At 23.0% G+C, this 17,701-nt stretch overlaps 4 protein-coding genes across 4 annotated transcripts; 2 read left to right on the forward strand and 2 right to left on the reverse strand. All coding sequences in view use genetic code 6, as the record gives it.

The window, feature by feature from the left end:
- Positions 1-699: 699 nt before the first annotated feature.
- On the forward strand, positions 700-4,154 carry TTHERM_00522840 (cyclic nucleotide-binding domain protein; the record flags this gene model as incomplete). Its single annotated transcript, XM_001014462.2, has 10 exons — positions 700-870; positions 945-1,169; positions 1,217-1,510; positions 2,039-2,658; positions 2,719-2,861; positions 2,916-3,060; positions 3,117-3,192; positions 3,245-3,683; positions 3,741-4,015; positions 4,107-4,154. The coding sequence occupies exons 1-10, from the start codon at positions 787-789 to the stop codon at positions 4,152-4,154; spliced, it is 2,349 nt and encodes a 782-aa protein (XP_001014462.2). The 5' UTR covers positions 700-786.
- A 526-nt stretch (positions 4,155-4,680) lies between these two features.
- On the reverse strand, positions 4,681-8,789 carry TTHERM_00522850 (transmembrane protein, putative; the record flags this gene model as incomplete). Its single annotated transcript, XM_001014463.2, has 2 exons — positions 4,681-8,627; positions 8,690-8,789. 2 exons carry the CDS (start codon positions 8,787-8,789, stop codon positions 4,681-4,683), a joined length of 4,047 nt encoding a protein of 1,348 aa, XP_001014463.2.
- A 540-nt stretch (positions 8,790-9,329) lies between these two features.
- TTHERM_00522860 (hypothetical protein) lies at positions 9,330-16,017 on the reverse strand (the record flags this gene model as incomplete). The annotated part of the gene is made up of 24 exons (XM_001014464.2): positions 9,330-9,548; positions 9,601-9,888; positions 9,936-10,073; positions 10,127-10,516; positions 10,573-10,707; positions 10,757-10,919; positions 10,973-11,058; positions 11,110-11,379; positions 11,434-11,608; positions 11,667-11,851; positions 11,919-12,140; positions 12,267-12,478; positions 12,540-12,922; positions 12,978-13,123; positions 13,184-13,231; positions 13,285-13,331; positions 13,386-13,564; positions 13,625-13,765; positions 13,820-14,573; positions 14,627-14,725; positions 14,914-15,166; positions 15,270-15,770; positions 15,833-15,887; positions 15,986-16,017. 24 exons carry the CDS (start codon positions 16,015-16,017, stop codon positions 9,330-9,332), a joined length of 5,121 nt encoding a protein of 1,706 aa, XP_001014464.2.
- A 767-nt stretch (positions 16,018-16,784) lies between these two features.
- TTHERM_00522879 (hypothetical protein) lies at positions 16,785-17,231 on the forward strand (the record flags this gene model as incomplete). Its single annotated transcript, XM_001470718.1, has 1 exon — positions 16,785-17,231. The coding sequence occupies one exon, from the start codon at positions 16,785-16,787 to the stop codon at positions 17,229-17,231; it is 447 nt and encodes a 148-aa protein (XP_001470768.1).
- Between the last annotated feature and the right edge of the window lie 470 nt (positions 17,232-17,701).

Genomic DNA, 17,701 nt, shown 5'->3' on the forward strand with positions numbered 1-17,701 from the left:
TTTTAAATTATGACTAAGTAAATCACAAACAAATCTTTAATTATAATATCAAGTCATGTTTTTTTCTTTAATAGTTTCAATGAAAAAATAATTTAATTTATTGACTTCAATATATCTTTAAAATCAAATAATTAATATTTATGTTTGTTAATTTTTTTTTTTTGAATTTTAATAGGATAAATAATTAATCCTCCATTTTGAAATTTGATTATCAATTAAATTTACCAAATATTTTTATTTGCTATTTACAAGATTTTATTTTTATTGATTTTCAAGTTAAAGAATAATAATTCTAAGAATGAGGATCAGTCATTTTTCTATTCACAATTTTAATTAACCTCTTCTGAAATCAAAAGCTATTTTTTTTAATCTACTGAACATTTCTCTATAATAAATAAAATATTATCATACTAATTAAATTCCTTCAAATATTAAAAAAGTTTACATTTTTATTTGAATGATTTTTTAGAATAGTTCTAATTTAATATATTTTATTTTCATTAATTAAAAATTTGACCATTTTTATGTAAAAAATAGGAAAATAACCCAAAAATTGCTTTCATAAAATATTTTATAGTTTTTATATTCTAATAAAGAAACTCAATAATTTAAATCAAAAAGTAACTTTCTTGTTACGTAAGTTGACTAATTGATTCTAAAGCTATTAAAGAATGATTAAAATTAACATTATAGCAAATCTTAATATTAATTGATTTGATTATTATTATTATCATCATCAGTGATTAAACAAGTTTAAAATATATAAAAAGTAATACCTTGATTAAAATGTTTTAAAAGAAAAATAATATTGGAAATTCATAGAATGATATTTAAAATTAATGTGATAATGAGTCTGAAGCTGAAATTATTGTAATTTTTATTTATTGTTTGCCATATTAAAACAAATTTAAATAATCCTAAGATATATTTTTTTGATAATTGAGGAAATGAAACATAGATTAGAGGAAAGGGAAAAAAATAATGAACATTTGTCTCAGTTTGAAATCTACTTAAAAGATAAAATAGATTCGCAATTAGATAAATAGAAGAAGGCAAATAAATTCCTTGATACAGACCCAGGAGAAATAAATAGAAGAAAGTTAGCTCTTAGTCATATTATAGATAGAAATTAAGACATATATGAATATGTTTAAAAAGAAATAAACTTGGTAATAAAAACAAACATTTAAAAAATCATCTTAATAATATATATTAGTAAAAGGAAGGAGTTAAATCACCTAATAGTCTTTCATAACAGTTTAATAGTATTTATTATGATTCTATCACTAAAAAGAAAGTAAAGAGAGCTACACAAGAAGACTTTTATTCTTAGCAGAGGACTCGTCCATCAACATCACATAATAAAATGTATCCTGAATAAGTTTTTGGAGAGAATTTAACTAAAAAAGAAGAAAAGTAGCTTGATTAATATAGAAAATAGTTTAACATGCATCACTTTTATAAGGATTGGCTTGACGAAAAAAAGATTAGACTAAATTCTTAAATAGATGTAAAAATTATATTATTAAATTTAATTGGTAGTCCAAAGATTGCATATGATTTACTATCTTCCTTAAATAATCAGTTATAATAACCATTCAAACAACATATTTTCTATTAAAAAATAGTATTTATCTTCTAAATGTAAATTATAGTTAAAAAGAATAAACATAATATTTTCACAATTCAAAAATCTTTAAAAAAGCAAAAAAAAAAATCATATTTTTGATTAAATCAAAATTAATTTTCTAGAATTTTAATCAATAATTTTAACTAGTATATAAAATGTAATCACATTATTGAGCTAAATAAGTGAAAGATTAAAAAATTATCAAAAAAGAAAAAAATTTTAAATTTATCTACTTTGTGCTAAAATTCTTAGCCTTACTTTAACATAACTTAACTATTTTTGCAAATGTGTTTTTTCTAAAATTTTAATTTTTTTAAAGAAAATCATCAAGAAAAGACATTTAGTTTATTTAATAATCTTACTTTTTTAAAAATTATTTTTATTTAACTATTTTTTATGCTTAAAAAGGCATATGTAAACAGTATCTCAAAACTAAATGCAATTGAATAATAATAAGAGCACTTGATATAAAAAGATAAATTTTATCTCTCTTCTGATCAAAAAAGGCATATTTAAAGAATAATGAGTGCAAATTAATCTTCAAGAGATAAAAGTCATATAAATTATATCACTTTACATTCTTAACCTGTATCGATTAATTCAAATTAGTTATAAAGCCCTACACTTATGCCATATAAGCAATATAGAATGCAATAAGTAGTCAATAACAAAAATAATACTTAATAAAAAAACTAAAGCAATGTCATTACTGTTACAAAATAAAATTAAAAAATTGATACACTTAAAACAAATAAAAGTCGTCCAAATACCTCTAACTAAAGCCCTAAAGCCTAAAATTAAAAATAAATTTCATTAAGTAGATAAGGCTCACTTAAAAAAAGCAAATCCCCTGAAAAGAAAAATATAACTAATATTTTTGAATAAAAAAATGAAGTTGCTCTATTTAATAACTTTGTTTATTCCTCTCCTTTTCCTAAATGGATAGTATAAAACAGAAAATACGAAGAACTAAAATAATCAGAATAATATGACATGAATAAAAAGATTATATCAATTTGTAAAATGGAGTAAATTTATAAAATAGATTTTGCAATATTTTAGTAATCATTAATTTTAATTTATAAAAGGACTTTTAATAGAACAGCATTCTAAAAACATATCGTCGCTTTATTTTTATAAAAAATTTCTTTATTTAAAATGATGCCTTTTCATATGCTTGAAGTCATCGCATAAAGGCTAACCTACCAATTCGTGGATTAAACTTAATACAGTATAAAATATAAAATATTTTTAAATTAGATTTAATATTTATTCTATAAATAAGTTTGTAAATAAGGCGATAAAGGTGATTGCATGTATATCATATTTTAAGGACAAGTAGAAATTATTATCAATGGGTTCGTAATTAAAAAAATATTTTCTGATGGTGAATTCGTTGGAAGAACAGCCCTTGAAACAGATAAACCAAGGTAGGTTTTCCATTTTTTATTTAAAAATATTTTTTTAAGTTAATTAAATTTAAAAGAAATGCAGACATGAGGGCTAAGAAACCTTGTCATCTTTTACTTTTGTCAAGAATGGATTATCAGCAATGTCTAAGTGTAAGCTATTTTTATCATAATATGCATATTTTAACAACTAAATTATAAATAGAGAGCTATTGCTAGCGAAAAGGGAAACATTTCGAATTTTATTTTAAATCATCCTTTCTTTAGGCACTTTAGAGCTGATAAAGTAGAAAAACTTTGTGATGAAATCAAAGCACGTTTTCTTGCACCTAAAGAATGTCTTTTTAAAGAAACAGACCCTATTGATAATTTTTACATTGTAAAGCAAGGATTGCTAATTAAAACTATGTAGGTAGAGCTAGAATAGTAGAATAAATGGCCCAATAAAGATGAAAATGGATAAGTTTATTGGGAAAACTATATTTAAGGAAAAAAAGTTATATACACAATTGAGTTTTCAGGAGGAGATATTGTAGGCTATTACGATATGATGGTCCCTAATGAACAAGGTGTCAGAACAGAAACAATAGATTCAATATAAGATACATTTGTTTTATATATTAATAAAAATATATTTAACTTGAGTAGACTTATTTATTTTTAAATTATGAGTTTTTTATTTGTTTTTTTGATAAAAATAGTTTTTGATGAAGACGATATGCTAATATTCAGAGAACATCATAGAAAAAAATACCCAACTAACTATGAAAGTTTAAAATAAAAAATAAAAGATGAAGAAGGCTAATACAAAGCTAATATTTAGGCATTGGAAGATGCTGTTAGGCTTAAGCTTTAGTCTTGCGAATAAATTGTTTTAGAAAAAAATAATGATAAGATTAACTAATTTATAAAGTAGCAGCGCCAAAAGAAGAAAGCAGAACTAAGAAAAAAAATACCTTTTGAATATAAATAACCAGTAAATAAAATATTTATTTATTTTTGATTTTTTTTTATTTTGAAATACCATATTTAAAAAATAATTTAATCTTCTTTAAAATAATCAACAGGTAATAAGAAAACTAAAAAATTAAAATGAGTAACAAACAAATCAATGAAGTTGATTTTTTTGATAGAATCGAATTCTTGCTGAATTTTTCTTTTTTATATTTTCTAGAAAAATTATCAAATTAAATAAAATTTGATTTGTCTTTTCATGTAAAGTAAGTAATAAAAAGGAAAAAAAATGCATAAAAAACTAAAATATTTTTTTTAAACAGACACATTTTATTTGTTTTTTAATTTAAATAAATTTATTACTTTTTTTTTTACATTTGTGAAGAAATTTTTTTCTTATAATATAAAATGCTTTTCTTATTTGATTGATCTAAAAGTCTAAGATGAATTTCCAAAAGCTCAAAAATTTTAACTAAAAGCTTAATTTTTTTCAAAAAGAAGAAAAATATTCTTATTAGAGTTTATGTATTAGACAACAAAATATTTAATATGAAAATTTTATATTTATGTTAAGTAATTATTTAATTTTCACAGTCTCTTAAATAAACTTTTAAAGAAATACATTTTTTTAAATTTTCATTTTTTGATTAAATTAAATTGGTTTATTAAATTTGTGAATACATTTTTTCATTCACTTTTAAAAATAAGGATCTCACTTTAGACATATTTTTCTAAACTCAAGTCTTACATTTGAACGTTTGATTTTAATGGTAAAAATTCACTTTGTAAAGCAATTTTATAACTCTTAGATATAACTTTTTCTCTTAATTTTTTATAGTTTTAAAATAATCTGTAAGGGTAGATAGGAAAGTAGTAAGATAAACAAGAGAAGGCTCTGTATTTCTAAAGTCTTTTGATCTTATTAGAAAAAAATGAAATAACTATAAGAACTATTAAGATCGAGAAATAAATAAATTAAATTGTTTGAGAGAAGTAATATAATATCTGAGAAAAGCTTTATTATGTATCATACTCTCCATTATTTTAAAGCTTAGATTATCTGAGGAGTGAAGAACTGAGAATATTTATTATTGCTACTATTATAGTTAAAATTTCTAATCTATTGAACTTTTTACTCATAAAAGGCTAAAATTAAAAGAATACTCCTAAATAAATTACTAAGCAAATAGAATACAAAGTAACTAAGATAACAGAAGAATTTATAAATATCACTTTAATAGATACTATTGATATTTTTAGCATAAGTCTTGCAACTTCCCACAAATAAAATTTTTTCTTATATTCTCTAAATAAGAAACCATATTTTAAAAATACTTGAACTTTATTTAACCTTTTTCTTTCCATAAAGCATATTAAAAATATTAAAAAAGGGCTAATGATGCAAAATAAGATAAAAATTATTAATCCAATTGCTTTTATTTTATCTATGTCTGAGTTACTATTTTTATTACAATTTAATGAGAGATCTATCATAAGATAAGACTAGTCAAACTCAAGTTAGATGCACTTAAAAGCTTCTAGAGAATACTCTAAGGTAGTTGTAAAGAATGAGAAAACAAATAAATATATATATGCCATTAAGCTTATACTGAAAATAGTTTTTAAAGGCAATATTTTGAATAACTTAAGAATAAGTAAAACTATAACAATCGAAGCTAACACTATAGTAGGTATTAAAATGCATAAAGCAAGCTTAGTAACTCCTATATTATAATCAGAGGGTAAGAAGTCATTTAAAAAACAATCGATAGAAATAAATTAAGCATCAATTGGATTAGATGAGAAAAATGATAGATAATCCAGCAAATTTTTCTAAGAAATAAAATTAGATACTTGGTATATAGAAAAGTTAAACATCAAAGTTTTTATTAACACCGATGTTTCTCCTTACATTTAAACACTATTTCCTATATAAATTATATTCATTTTAGATAAATAATTGGCAAAAAGCATATTCTTTAAACTTTTAAAATTGCTGTAAATTAGAATAACAATTATAAAGTAGAATGTAATAAAGGTTAAAATAATCTTGATTGTGTTGTCTTTTTTGTTTCCGCATAAGTTACACTAAAACGTCCCAGATTAACCAAAAGACTAATTCCAAAATACTCCTTTTCTATCGCAAATTAGACACTAAGGTCCGATATAACCTTCTGAACAAAGATAATTTCCCGTTTAAGAACCTCCTTGACAATTTTCTTACTATATTTAGCAAAGATAAATAAAAGTTTAATTTACAGTGTAATTATTTCTCCAAAAGCCTGATTTTAAACTTGAATAATTTGCATAGCATGATTCAAAAAAATTTGGATTGCAAGTTTAACATTGTGATATTTATAGTTTTTAAAAAGGAATTAATTATTAATTTTGATTTTAATAAGGATAATTTGAATTATATTAAGGATAATCAATTTTATTGATTTAATTCCTAGCATCTGTGTTTAATACATTTTTAGAATTAATATTTTTCTCATTCTTCATATTGAGAGCATGAATTTCATGTTATTAGCTTTACTTTTGATCTGTATCTAAAATAAAAGTAAAGTCATAGTTAGCTTTTTATTAATCACAATATTTACACATATATTGATTACTGACTAACTAGATTAACTCCATTCCTTCAGTACAAAACCCATTTGGAATGGTAAAAGTTTAATCAATAGTAAATGAATCTGCGAATTTTAAAACTATCTTTTAATCAGTTAAAAAATTAGCAGGGTTTTAGTACAAAACCATGTATGGGAGATTATTCATTATAGGAATTTAAAACTGTTAAAAGTTTTACTGTAGGTTACTGTCCAATTAGCAAAACATATAAAGGTTTACAGGAATGTCCAGTTGTTTTTGATCTTTGTCATTCATTTATATTTTAAAATAAATAGCATAAATAAGACCAGAATACATCATATAAGTATTATTTGATTGTTAATTTATTTGCATAAAATAAAAGTCAGTACCACCTAAGTTTTAATTGTATTCATAAATTGAATCTATTGTTATTGATTTAAATCCAAGAAGATAGTCATCGGAATAAAATGTTGCTTCATTTAAAATGAAAACTATATTTTTTAACTCTAATAAATCAGATTTGTTGCTCAGGAAAAACCCACCTCCTACTTCACTTCTACAATTAGTAACTAAAACATTTTTGGCTTTTATTAATATACCTCCAAATATTGCACCTCCAAATTATGAACTTATGCAATTATCAAAGATAGTATCCGTAAGATTTAGAGTGATACTGTTTGTATTGCCAAAATTCAAGCATCCACCATTAGAATTTTTATAAGAGTATATATTTTAAAATGTTGTATTTATAGAAATAAATTAATTTATATCAATGAATATAATAAAAGCAGAGTCTACATTTTTTAAGTTGATTTATGAATTATTAAACTAAACTAATTATCCATCAACAACAGTAATAAGGGGGTTTCCTGATCTAAATTTTTATATCTCTTCTCCTAAATGAGGATTTATAGGTAGCATTAAGCTATCAAAGTAAGCTTGAGTAAAAGTACTTAAAGTTATCAATTAGTTAGTACTATTAGCAGTAATAAAATCAATGAAAAAATTCTGAAAATTGACTTAGCTAGACCTTATAATTGTAAAAAAATCCACAATATGAGTGTTGTTCAAAGCTTGAATATTTGTGAACTAAGCTTAATGTATATTGTTAAAAGAGATAGCTAAGTTAGAAGAAGTAATATTTTCAAAAAGGGCATTTTTAATTGTAAAGGAATTGATATCAGAAGCATAAATAAAAATACTGCCTAAACTTTCTAATTTTTAAGATTAAAATGTTTATGTTACATAAATGTAATTTATTTAAATAAACTGTTGTGATTGGATTTGTGTACCTTAACTAGTTTAATTGTTAAATTACCACTGGTAGTTACATAAGTGACAATTTTAATCTGTTACTAGGGTTATATTTTATATTATTAATTACTGTTAAACTTAAAAATTAAAAGATGTAGATATTACATCTATTACAAATTGGTTTTCCTTATAAACTAAAATGCTTCCTATTAAACAGTCGTTACACTCAACCAAAAAAGTAAAATTTTAATCTTTTTACAAGCTATTGATTGATATTATTTCTTATATAATTAGTTATTATTCTGAAATTATTTAGACTGCCCCGTCATAAGAATCAATTAATAAGCTATCTAATTGAATTTGTTAAGATTAGAATTGAATTTCTGAATTTTACTCTTAAAGTAAATAATTAAAACTATTATTTTTCAAAATCATATTATTTATAATCAAACTGTTAATATTTTCACATAGAATCATTTAAGTAGCTTGAGATTACTCAAGATATATTTGTTATTCTATGGTTAGATTACTAATTTTGACTTCAATTACATTTTGAATCATTATTAAAGGTTATTTTTAAAGCTACATTAAAGAAAACTAAGTCAACTATATGTCTAAATTAAGCAAAGCGATATCTTAAAAAACTATATATGAATTATAGCCTGTATAGTTAGATAAGATAAGCTAAAAATTCACTTATTAAACTGAACTTTTTACTTTTAATATGCCATCTATGCAGTCAAAGGGAATATTCTGATTGGTTAACTATTCAGAAATATTTTGATCACAACCTTTTAAAATTTTAATTAATGTTAAAATGTTGAATTCTAGTATATTTATCAATAATTTTTACTTTCTGGAACTATCTGTGCTTGTTATCTGGAATTTAATTAAAATGTTTTAGAACATTTTACTAAAAAAGCTAAAAATAGAAAAATTTAAACAAATTACATTTATTTGATTTATAAATTAAAATTTGATCTAAAAAACTTTACAAAATTTGTTTCTTTTATAAATTTCAACTAATAAGATATCTTTTAAAAGTAAATTAATAAATTATTTGATTTGATTTCATAATGTTGAACTTCTGATCAGGTAAAATGAAAATTTATTCATATTTATTGTTTTAAAAATTAATTTTTATGAATAAATTTTCTGATTTATTAACAAAAATAATAAGTTCTTCCATACGTAACCCTTCATAAATAAAATAATATGATAATATTTATTTATTTTTATTCAAAAACTTTTAAGATATAATATTATTCTTTTTAATTATTAAAATAAATTTTCAATATTTTATTTTTTTTGTTTATTTATTTTAGAGTTTTTTTTTTCATTTTTAGATAACATAAATGGTAAGTTTATATATATGTATTAAAATGATTATCTAATCAATATTATTTTTTTATAAAAATAATTAAAGTGCATAAAATATATTTCAAATTACTTTTAATTAATATTTTACAAAATTTATTTTTTAAATTTCTTATTCACAAATATTTGACTAAATTAAATCCTTATATGCAAGCATCTGTAATTTTTTTATTGAAGTTTGCAGGATTTTCTTTATTTGGAATATTAGCAGAAAGCTTCTTTTTTTCTTTCAATTTTAAAGCAACTGCTTCATTATAAGAGTATTTAGTCTTTTTGTCTTATGGTAAATATTAGTAGTTCATTCTATCAGTATCAAATTTAACATTAAAATGACCCTATATATTTTTTATTAGATTTAATTTCAAATATAATAAAATTCGTATTTACCTATCTTTATGAATCTAATACTCTACAAATTATAGATGTAAATTCTAACATTCTTAATCCACTTCTCTTTTCTGCCATTTTATCCATCAAGAGTTCCCAAGGTTATCTTCTATCTCTTCTGTTGTCATTTTAATATTTTCTTTTATTCTTCTTTCTCAGGTAGTACAAGAATTGTGGATTAACAGGTCCTTTAATGAGTGGAATTTAAAATATTCCTGAATTTACATACCCATCATAAGAAAATAGTGGTACTATAGTCCATCCTACATCTTCAAATTTAGGATCAACCTAATTAAAAAATGTTTTTTAGTGCAGTTTTTTTTATAAAATCTTACACTCTTGAATGAGATGCTTTTTACATCTACAACTACAACTTGATAACGATTAAATTCTTTGTTAAATGTAGCCCAATTATTGTTAAATTAAGGACTTCCTGCAGCAGATTCCCAAAAATATACAGAACTTAGATTTACCTTTTAAATTATATTTTTGAATAAAAACAATTAAAAATATTTTAAATTGATACTTCAGAGGTATCTGGTTGAAGGAAATTATATCCTCCTTAGTTAGATCTTTCTGTATTTTAAACATTTTGTTGTTGCATTTCCAGTTAATTTTTCAAGTCTTATTTTTTTTATAAATAAACTCTGAATTCTGGATTTTCGGCGTCTTCTGGATCATCTTCATCAGATTCGTTACCACTTGGAAGATATGGATAAAAGCCACCAAAAGGAGGATTTATAGAAAAGAAGGCAACATATAGTTAATTTTCATTTGGTACTTAATGCAAGCCATCTATAATAAACTTTACACCAGCTTTTTGAGAATATTTAGCAAAATACATCATATCCATCATATAATTATCATCAGTTAAAGCAATTTATTCATCTAAGAAATTTGTGAGCTCAGCATCTGACTAATGAATAAAAATGTTAATATATATTGTATTCAAAACAAAAAAATTCAATTTACAAATTTTTTATTTATGTTTAACCCTTTTGCAATTAGATAAGCTGATTCTCTAATACTATCCTCAAACCTTTATGCTCTAAATGGAAATAGATCTATCTCGGCATCTGTTGCTTTATACAACGATGTGTTGTAAACCTTTTTAATAAATGTAATTTTATTTATTGAGTAAAAAAAAAAAGAATACCTTTTTGCCATAAATAGGCCTTGGGTGAAATAAACCTTTTTAAAGCCAAACTTTCTAATCTGTGAAATCAGCAATAGAAAGCGCACGTAAACCTTGATCATCCATAGGAGCAGCATATATTCTAACTAATATGGAGGCACAAGGTAGTTTTTCTAATTCATACCTATTAATAAAAAAATATTATTTTGACTTGCAGAATTATCATTAAAAATTTACAATTTTTCTATTGTGAAGGGAACTGTCCTCTTTACTTGTTAAGAAATCAAAGGTAATTAATAAGATCCACTGAATAAAAATACATCCTAAAATAAAATATATTCTAAATATAAATTTTTATTTAAAAGCTTAATTACAGATAAATTTTAATCTTTTGGAAATTATGGTTCTTTTCCTGTTGTAATAAATAATGGTATAGCAGCAAATCCAACAATTCTGTTTGCATTAGTTGCCTTATCATGAGTAACAATAGTCATTAAGGCTATTGAAGTTGGGTCAATATGATCCTTTCTTAACTCTCTCCTAAAATTATATGTAGGATTATATGAAAATGAGTTGTTATCAGGTAAGCAGGTTTGTGCCTCAAAAATAACTTCGTAATTTATATTAAAGACCTCCATAAAAATCTAAAAAAGAAAAGTTTAATGAATTTTATTGAAGACAAATAATAATTGAAATACTTTTGAGACAGTAACTTTATCAGGTAGGTACCTCAAAGCGTCAATATAGAAATCAATACCCATTCTCTTTTAGAAAGTTTTAGTCTTGTATTAAGGCTTAATATTTTAAATAAATGCAGCATTATCTATTTCATCATAAACTTTGGATGTTTATTCTGCTGTAGGTCTTGGTTTACTAGTGTTAAGTATTAAAAAAGTAATTAGAAAAAATTATATAAAAAATTATTAAGTACTCTTTTGCTTTTGTAGGTGTTTTTCTAAATCTAGAATCATCATAAATGATCTCTTATATTACAACTGTAGCTGTTTTGCCAGTCTTTTAGAGGTTCTCTTCGTTTATAGGCGTCCTTTATGGGGTACCTTTGTATAAATCTACAGTATAAATACCTGATTTAATTGATCCATCTGGCCTATTTACCTATAGTTGTTAAATTTGAAATTAAAAAATATTTTGATGAATTAATTATATTGGGTTATTTATTTACTTTTATAAAATTCCATCCTGTTGTACTGTATACTCCTTCATGTGAATTTTTATCATTTTAATCTTAAATATTTTTAGGTTTTTCTTTTTCTAGAACTTAAATACCTACATAAAGATCTTTTCTATCGTTTGACCAAAAAAGTTATGGAATATTTTTTAAAAATTCATATTGTTCATGCCATTTAATAATTTCTCCAAATTATTTGTTATTCATAAAGTCTCCCTATTTATCACCAGTTATTAAATTAGTAAGTCAATTTTAAACAAAATTTTAATTTTAGTTTGACAATTTATCTTAATAATATTAAGTAAACTTTACTTATATAATGTAATTATATTTAAATTTTACCTTTTGGATTTATTTTTGTAACGGAATAACAGTGTTTAGAGGTAAATCATCCATTCTTTCTTCTGAATAAGGATTATGAACTGATGTAGTGAAACTGCAAATATTATTCTAGTCATCATATACAGGTTTGTTATATTAAAGTAGAGCTGCATTTACTTTAATATTAGATGTTGCTTAATAGTTAGCTACATTTAAAACAGAAACAGATAATCCTTAGCAATTTTAATTAAAAATAATTTAGACATTATATCATTTTTTATAACAAAAAAATACCTCTTCTTAATCCATCATCAGGAGGTTATTCATAAACAGGTTAACTTTGCATCGTTATATCTTGCATCTATTAAGAGTTATCTTATTAATTATATGACATATTAGGTAAATAAGATTAATTTGGATTTTTTGGCATAACAGGAGCTCTTTAAACAGCTGTCCTAGCACCTAACTCATTTCTTAAGTGAATTTGAGGTATTATATATTCATGCATAGTGTGATCAGGATATCTTGAACGCTATTTACTAAAATCATCATCGTTAGGATATGCTATCCTTAAGTAAATCCAAGCACCAGGTATAGGTTCCAATTATTTAATTTCTTATACTGTAATAGCTTAGTCAGTTGGAGGATAATACAAAGGACATTTGAATTTTCCTCTCCTAAAATTAATTAATTAATTTCTTTAAAAAAATATTTAAAAATTAAAATGTATACTTTAGCTCTCTCTTTAAATCAAATAAATCAAGTTGAGTCCAGCCATAGCTTTCTGTTTTGTTAACATTTTCTCCTTACTTCTTAGAATAAGGTATTTATACTTCCATTATCAATAATGCATCAGGATTTGGTGGAATATCGAATATCTAAGGAATTAATAAAGTTTAAATCAATTAAAAATTTTGTAAATAACATAATAATTTTACTTAGTGAGAATCTCCAATAATGCATCTGACAGTTTCAGAACTCTCAACCTAGAATAAATAATATATTTTATAAGTAACAAGAAAAGGATTTGAATAATTACTTCGCATTCTTTAGGATCAACTATTTTAGGGGAATATAATGTGTCGCCTATTTTTAATAAACATTATTAGGAATAAATTTAATTTTTATAAAATTCCATACTTCTATTAAATATTCCAAATACTACTTGGGAGAAATTAGTTCTTTTAGGAAGCCCAAGTATATAATCCCAATGAACGACTAATCCATCATTTTAATCATATTATTTTATACCACCTATAGGACCTAGATCTTTTCTTATTCTTTATGCAAGAATCCACTTTCTTTAATCATCATTCCATCTTTTCATTTTATATTAATTTATTTAAAAATATTGGTTAAAAATAATGTTAAAATATCACTTTTCATTATCAAATTAGCGGTCTTCTTCTCTTCTTTAATATTCAAATTCCATTCTTAACCTTTGCAGTTTTTATTCATTAGCTATTTTCTCCATTTCTGCTTTTACCGTGCTGAGTTCTTTATACTATTCCATCTTAAATCTATAAAAAAAGTATTAAATGTTATTTCTTTTTACTTTATCATATTTTTTTTACCTATATAGTTCTGTTCCTACAGGAATACGACTTAATATTCTTAGCTGATCAACCTCTTCTTTCTATAAATTTGCTAAAATTCTTTCTTCCTCGTCTAAGTCTACAGTTCTTACTTCATTTTGCAGTAGAAATTCTTACTGAGGGGTAAAAATGGAGAATGGGTTTTCTCCATGCTCAGAAAATCCATGCAATTTACTGTTAATCTAAGAAAGAGTAAAATTATTTTAATTATTTAAGACTATAGGATCACCATTTTTTCCAAACATGACAGGATTATTAAAAGGATGTACAGCCTGCTCATTTGGTATTATTTATTGATTAATAATAGGTTATGATCCTTTTTATAGAGCTTCTAACTCTTATTTTAACCTCATTTACTCTTACTCTTATTGTAATAGCACTCTTGAAAACTAAGATTCTTTTTAAAGAGCAAGTACTTATTATTATAGTTGTTAAACCATTTATGCCATTTAATTTTGCATTTACATATCAGGTAAATTAGCTTTGTTCACATTTTGAATATTGTTAGTTGCTGGAGAAACAGATTAAATGTCAAAAGAACTGTTTATCCTATTAGCTGATTTAAGCCTTGGATTTAAATAAAATTTTTCCAAGTTATCAAAATTTTATATAATTTTAGGATCTTTGCCACCAGCTTTTAAATAATCTGTTCTAGCTTTAGCTAAATCATCTAACATCTTTTAAGAATGAGTTTTCCAATCTTTTTATTTCTCTTACTCAATGATTTGATCCCCTATTTTTTAGCAAAAGCTGTAAGATACATTTGCAATACTAAATTAATTTTACTTGACTAAGTTCTCAGTTAGTACGGATTGTATTATTATTACTGATTAAAGTTTTATTATTAATTATTATCATAGTTATTATGTTTTGATAAAGGTCTGTCTAATTTTAAATTTCAAAAATATTTTTATCTTGATGAAGTAATTTTTTTGTTTAATTAAATATTTTAAAATTAATGGTTTATTTTAATATATTTTGGAGTTATTTAGACATTTATCTTAATGTATTTAATTGCTTTTTTTAATAGAATTCTAAAACTTAAAACAAAAACATCAAAAAAATTATTTTACTGTAAATTTCTTGCTAAAATTAATGTTATTGAGGATTATTGTTGAAGCCGACTAAACTTGCTCCTGCTTTGCTAAGTTAAGATTTAGGTAAGTTATTATAATCATTTGCTTTAGCTTTATCTACGTTTGACATTATTTTCAACCTTTCCCTTTCAAGGTCCTCTTATTATTATCTTAATTGCTTAAGCTTGTCACTCTTTTCTTAAATTGCTAAATCTTAATAGTTTCTTTGTCCCATCATATTTGGTGTGCTCTTATTTATTCACGAAAAATAATTGATTATTTACTTTAATCATTTAGATACTAAATTGTATAAATTTTATAAAAAAAACTCAATAAGTAGATAGATAGATTACCCCTCTCATTTAGCTAACATTATCTACTAACTAAGTTTATTTCATTAATAAATTTTCTCTTTATTTTTAAAGTTGCTCAAGATTTTATCTTTAAAGAATATTCAATTTAGGATCATTAAGAGAATTTTAAATATATTCTTTTTCTACCTTTTGCTGCAGTTCAAGATCTTTTTTAGATTCGTATTTGTTATATAGTGAAGACAACGCTTCTTCATCCTCTCTTTACTAAGCTCTAAAGGCTTATCTATCTTATTTATATTTTAATAGTTATTCTTCTAGTTCTTCTTCTCTTTTTTTTTATGCAACACGTTCTAATTCTTTAAATTATGGATCCTATGTTTTCATCAATCCTTTAGCTTGTGAAATTGTTAACGGTCCAATATTTAAAGCTTATTGATCTTTTTAGTCTAAATTTTAATTCAATGATCCATTCCCCTGTCTCAATTCATTATATTTTTTATTAAGCTTATCGAGGTTATTATAATCACTATTAGAACAAAACTAATTGCATACCATTTTATAAAAAAATCTAAACTGAACATTTTATTAAACAATTTAATTACTTTTTTAACGTGGTTTGCAAGTTAAGCTGCATTTTCGAATTTCATTTTACATGCTCTAAATAAAGAAAAGTTTATAAATTGTTAAGCAATGAAATAGTATCAAAACAAATATTAAGTAAGTTTCAAACAATTTAAATGGGAATAATTATATACCCGCACTCATTTAGCATAGGAACATTGCTCATTATAATTAAATTATTATTTTTATAATAGAAAATAATTCAATATCTAGATTAGCTATTTAAATTGATGTAAAAAATGGCCTTTTAAAATTTTTAAAGAATAACTTATCAAAAATTAAATTATTATTAAATTAATTATTAAACAAGTTTCTAATTTTTCATTCAATTAATATATAAAAAATACTACTATGTATATATGTTTGTATGTATCAATGAATTCATTCTTAGTTTATTTTTACATAATAACAAAAAATTAAAAATTTGATTTAATAGAATGATATAAATCCTTTTTAAAATACTTTAAATGATCATTAAATCTCATAATTAAAAATTAAAATTTTTTGCTTTTAAAAAATAAATAATAGCCAGTCAATAAATAAATAAATCAGTATTAACATTTTTTCTTCAGTCTAAAAATTAAAAACTACTTTTTATATAAAGTTTTCACATGAAAATTTACAAAAAGGTTTTGATAGATTATTTATATCAAGCTTATTTATTTATTACATATTATCAATTTTATTTGCTTTCCTCATTGTTAATTTAGTTACTTTATTCTTATTTTTTTTCAGCCAAATTAGCAATTTACAGACGGAGAAGAGGCTTATAAAACTTCTCTTCATCATATTCAAAACGAGTTGATATATCAATATGTGGGACATTAACTTGCCCTAAGTCAATATTTCCGTATTTTTAAAATAGAGATCTCCAGTTATAGCATTAATATTTTCCTTAGTCATCTTGATACTATTATTCTCGAATTCTAAATAATGTTATATGCATTTTTTCGGGTTTATATTAGCTATTTTTAAAGCATATGTTCATTGATTTTAAATCGTCTTCGTGAATAATTTCTTATGAAATGTATTCTTTAATTATCAAATGGCATGTTTACTCTAATTTTTCATATAATTCGTTTTGAGTTATATCCAAATATATCAAACTTAATTCATCAAATTCATCATTTCCAGGATATTTTCTATGAGACTTTTTAAAGTATCCCAAATTTTTTAAATTAACAGAGACAGACTCTTTATGCAAATCTGAAAACTATTTACCTAATTTTAGTAATGCCTAAGAAGCTTTATCCTTAAGCTCTTATCTAGGGAGTGTTAGCATGGAAAGTGTTATATGAAATATGTCTGGATTGTTTGGAGAAACAATTTTTTTTTAATGTTCACTCATATCATTATAAATATTATTTTACAAGTCTCTGATTTATTTTTTTATTTGAGGATCATTCAATGGCACGCTAACAAAGTGTGTAAATGTGCCAGCATTTTTCTTTTAGACAAAATTATTTTTTGGCTTAGTTTTGAAGCTATTATGTCTTTTGTCCATTTATGTACAAAATAAAAATTAATGATGATTATGATTTATTTTTTGCAAATATTATCTCTCAAATATCTTTTTGATCATAAATTGGAAAATAGTATTTATTAATCCTTCTTTAATAATTTACTATTTCTATAACTAGAGGCATCAAAAATTGCATATTCTTCTGTTCTAAACTAATTATTGATAAACATATAATCATTATTTAACATTTTTAAAAAAAATAAATGATATTGTAAAAGTTATAATTTTTATATTGATTATATATGATAAGATGCTAATATACAATAAATTAAAATATAATACTGAAAAATATGTCAATTTGATGTTATATGTATGATTTCTTGCTTGC

The sequence above is a fragment of the Tetrahymena thermophila genome (genome assembly GCF_000189635.1).
Source record: "Tetrahymena thermophila SB210 genomic scaffold scf_8254664, whole genome shotgun sequence".
NCBI lineage: Eukaryota > Ciliophora > Oligohymenophorea > Hymenostomatida > Tetrahymenidae > Tetrahymena > Tetrahymena thermophila.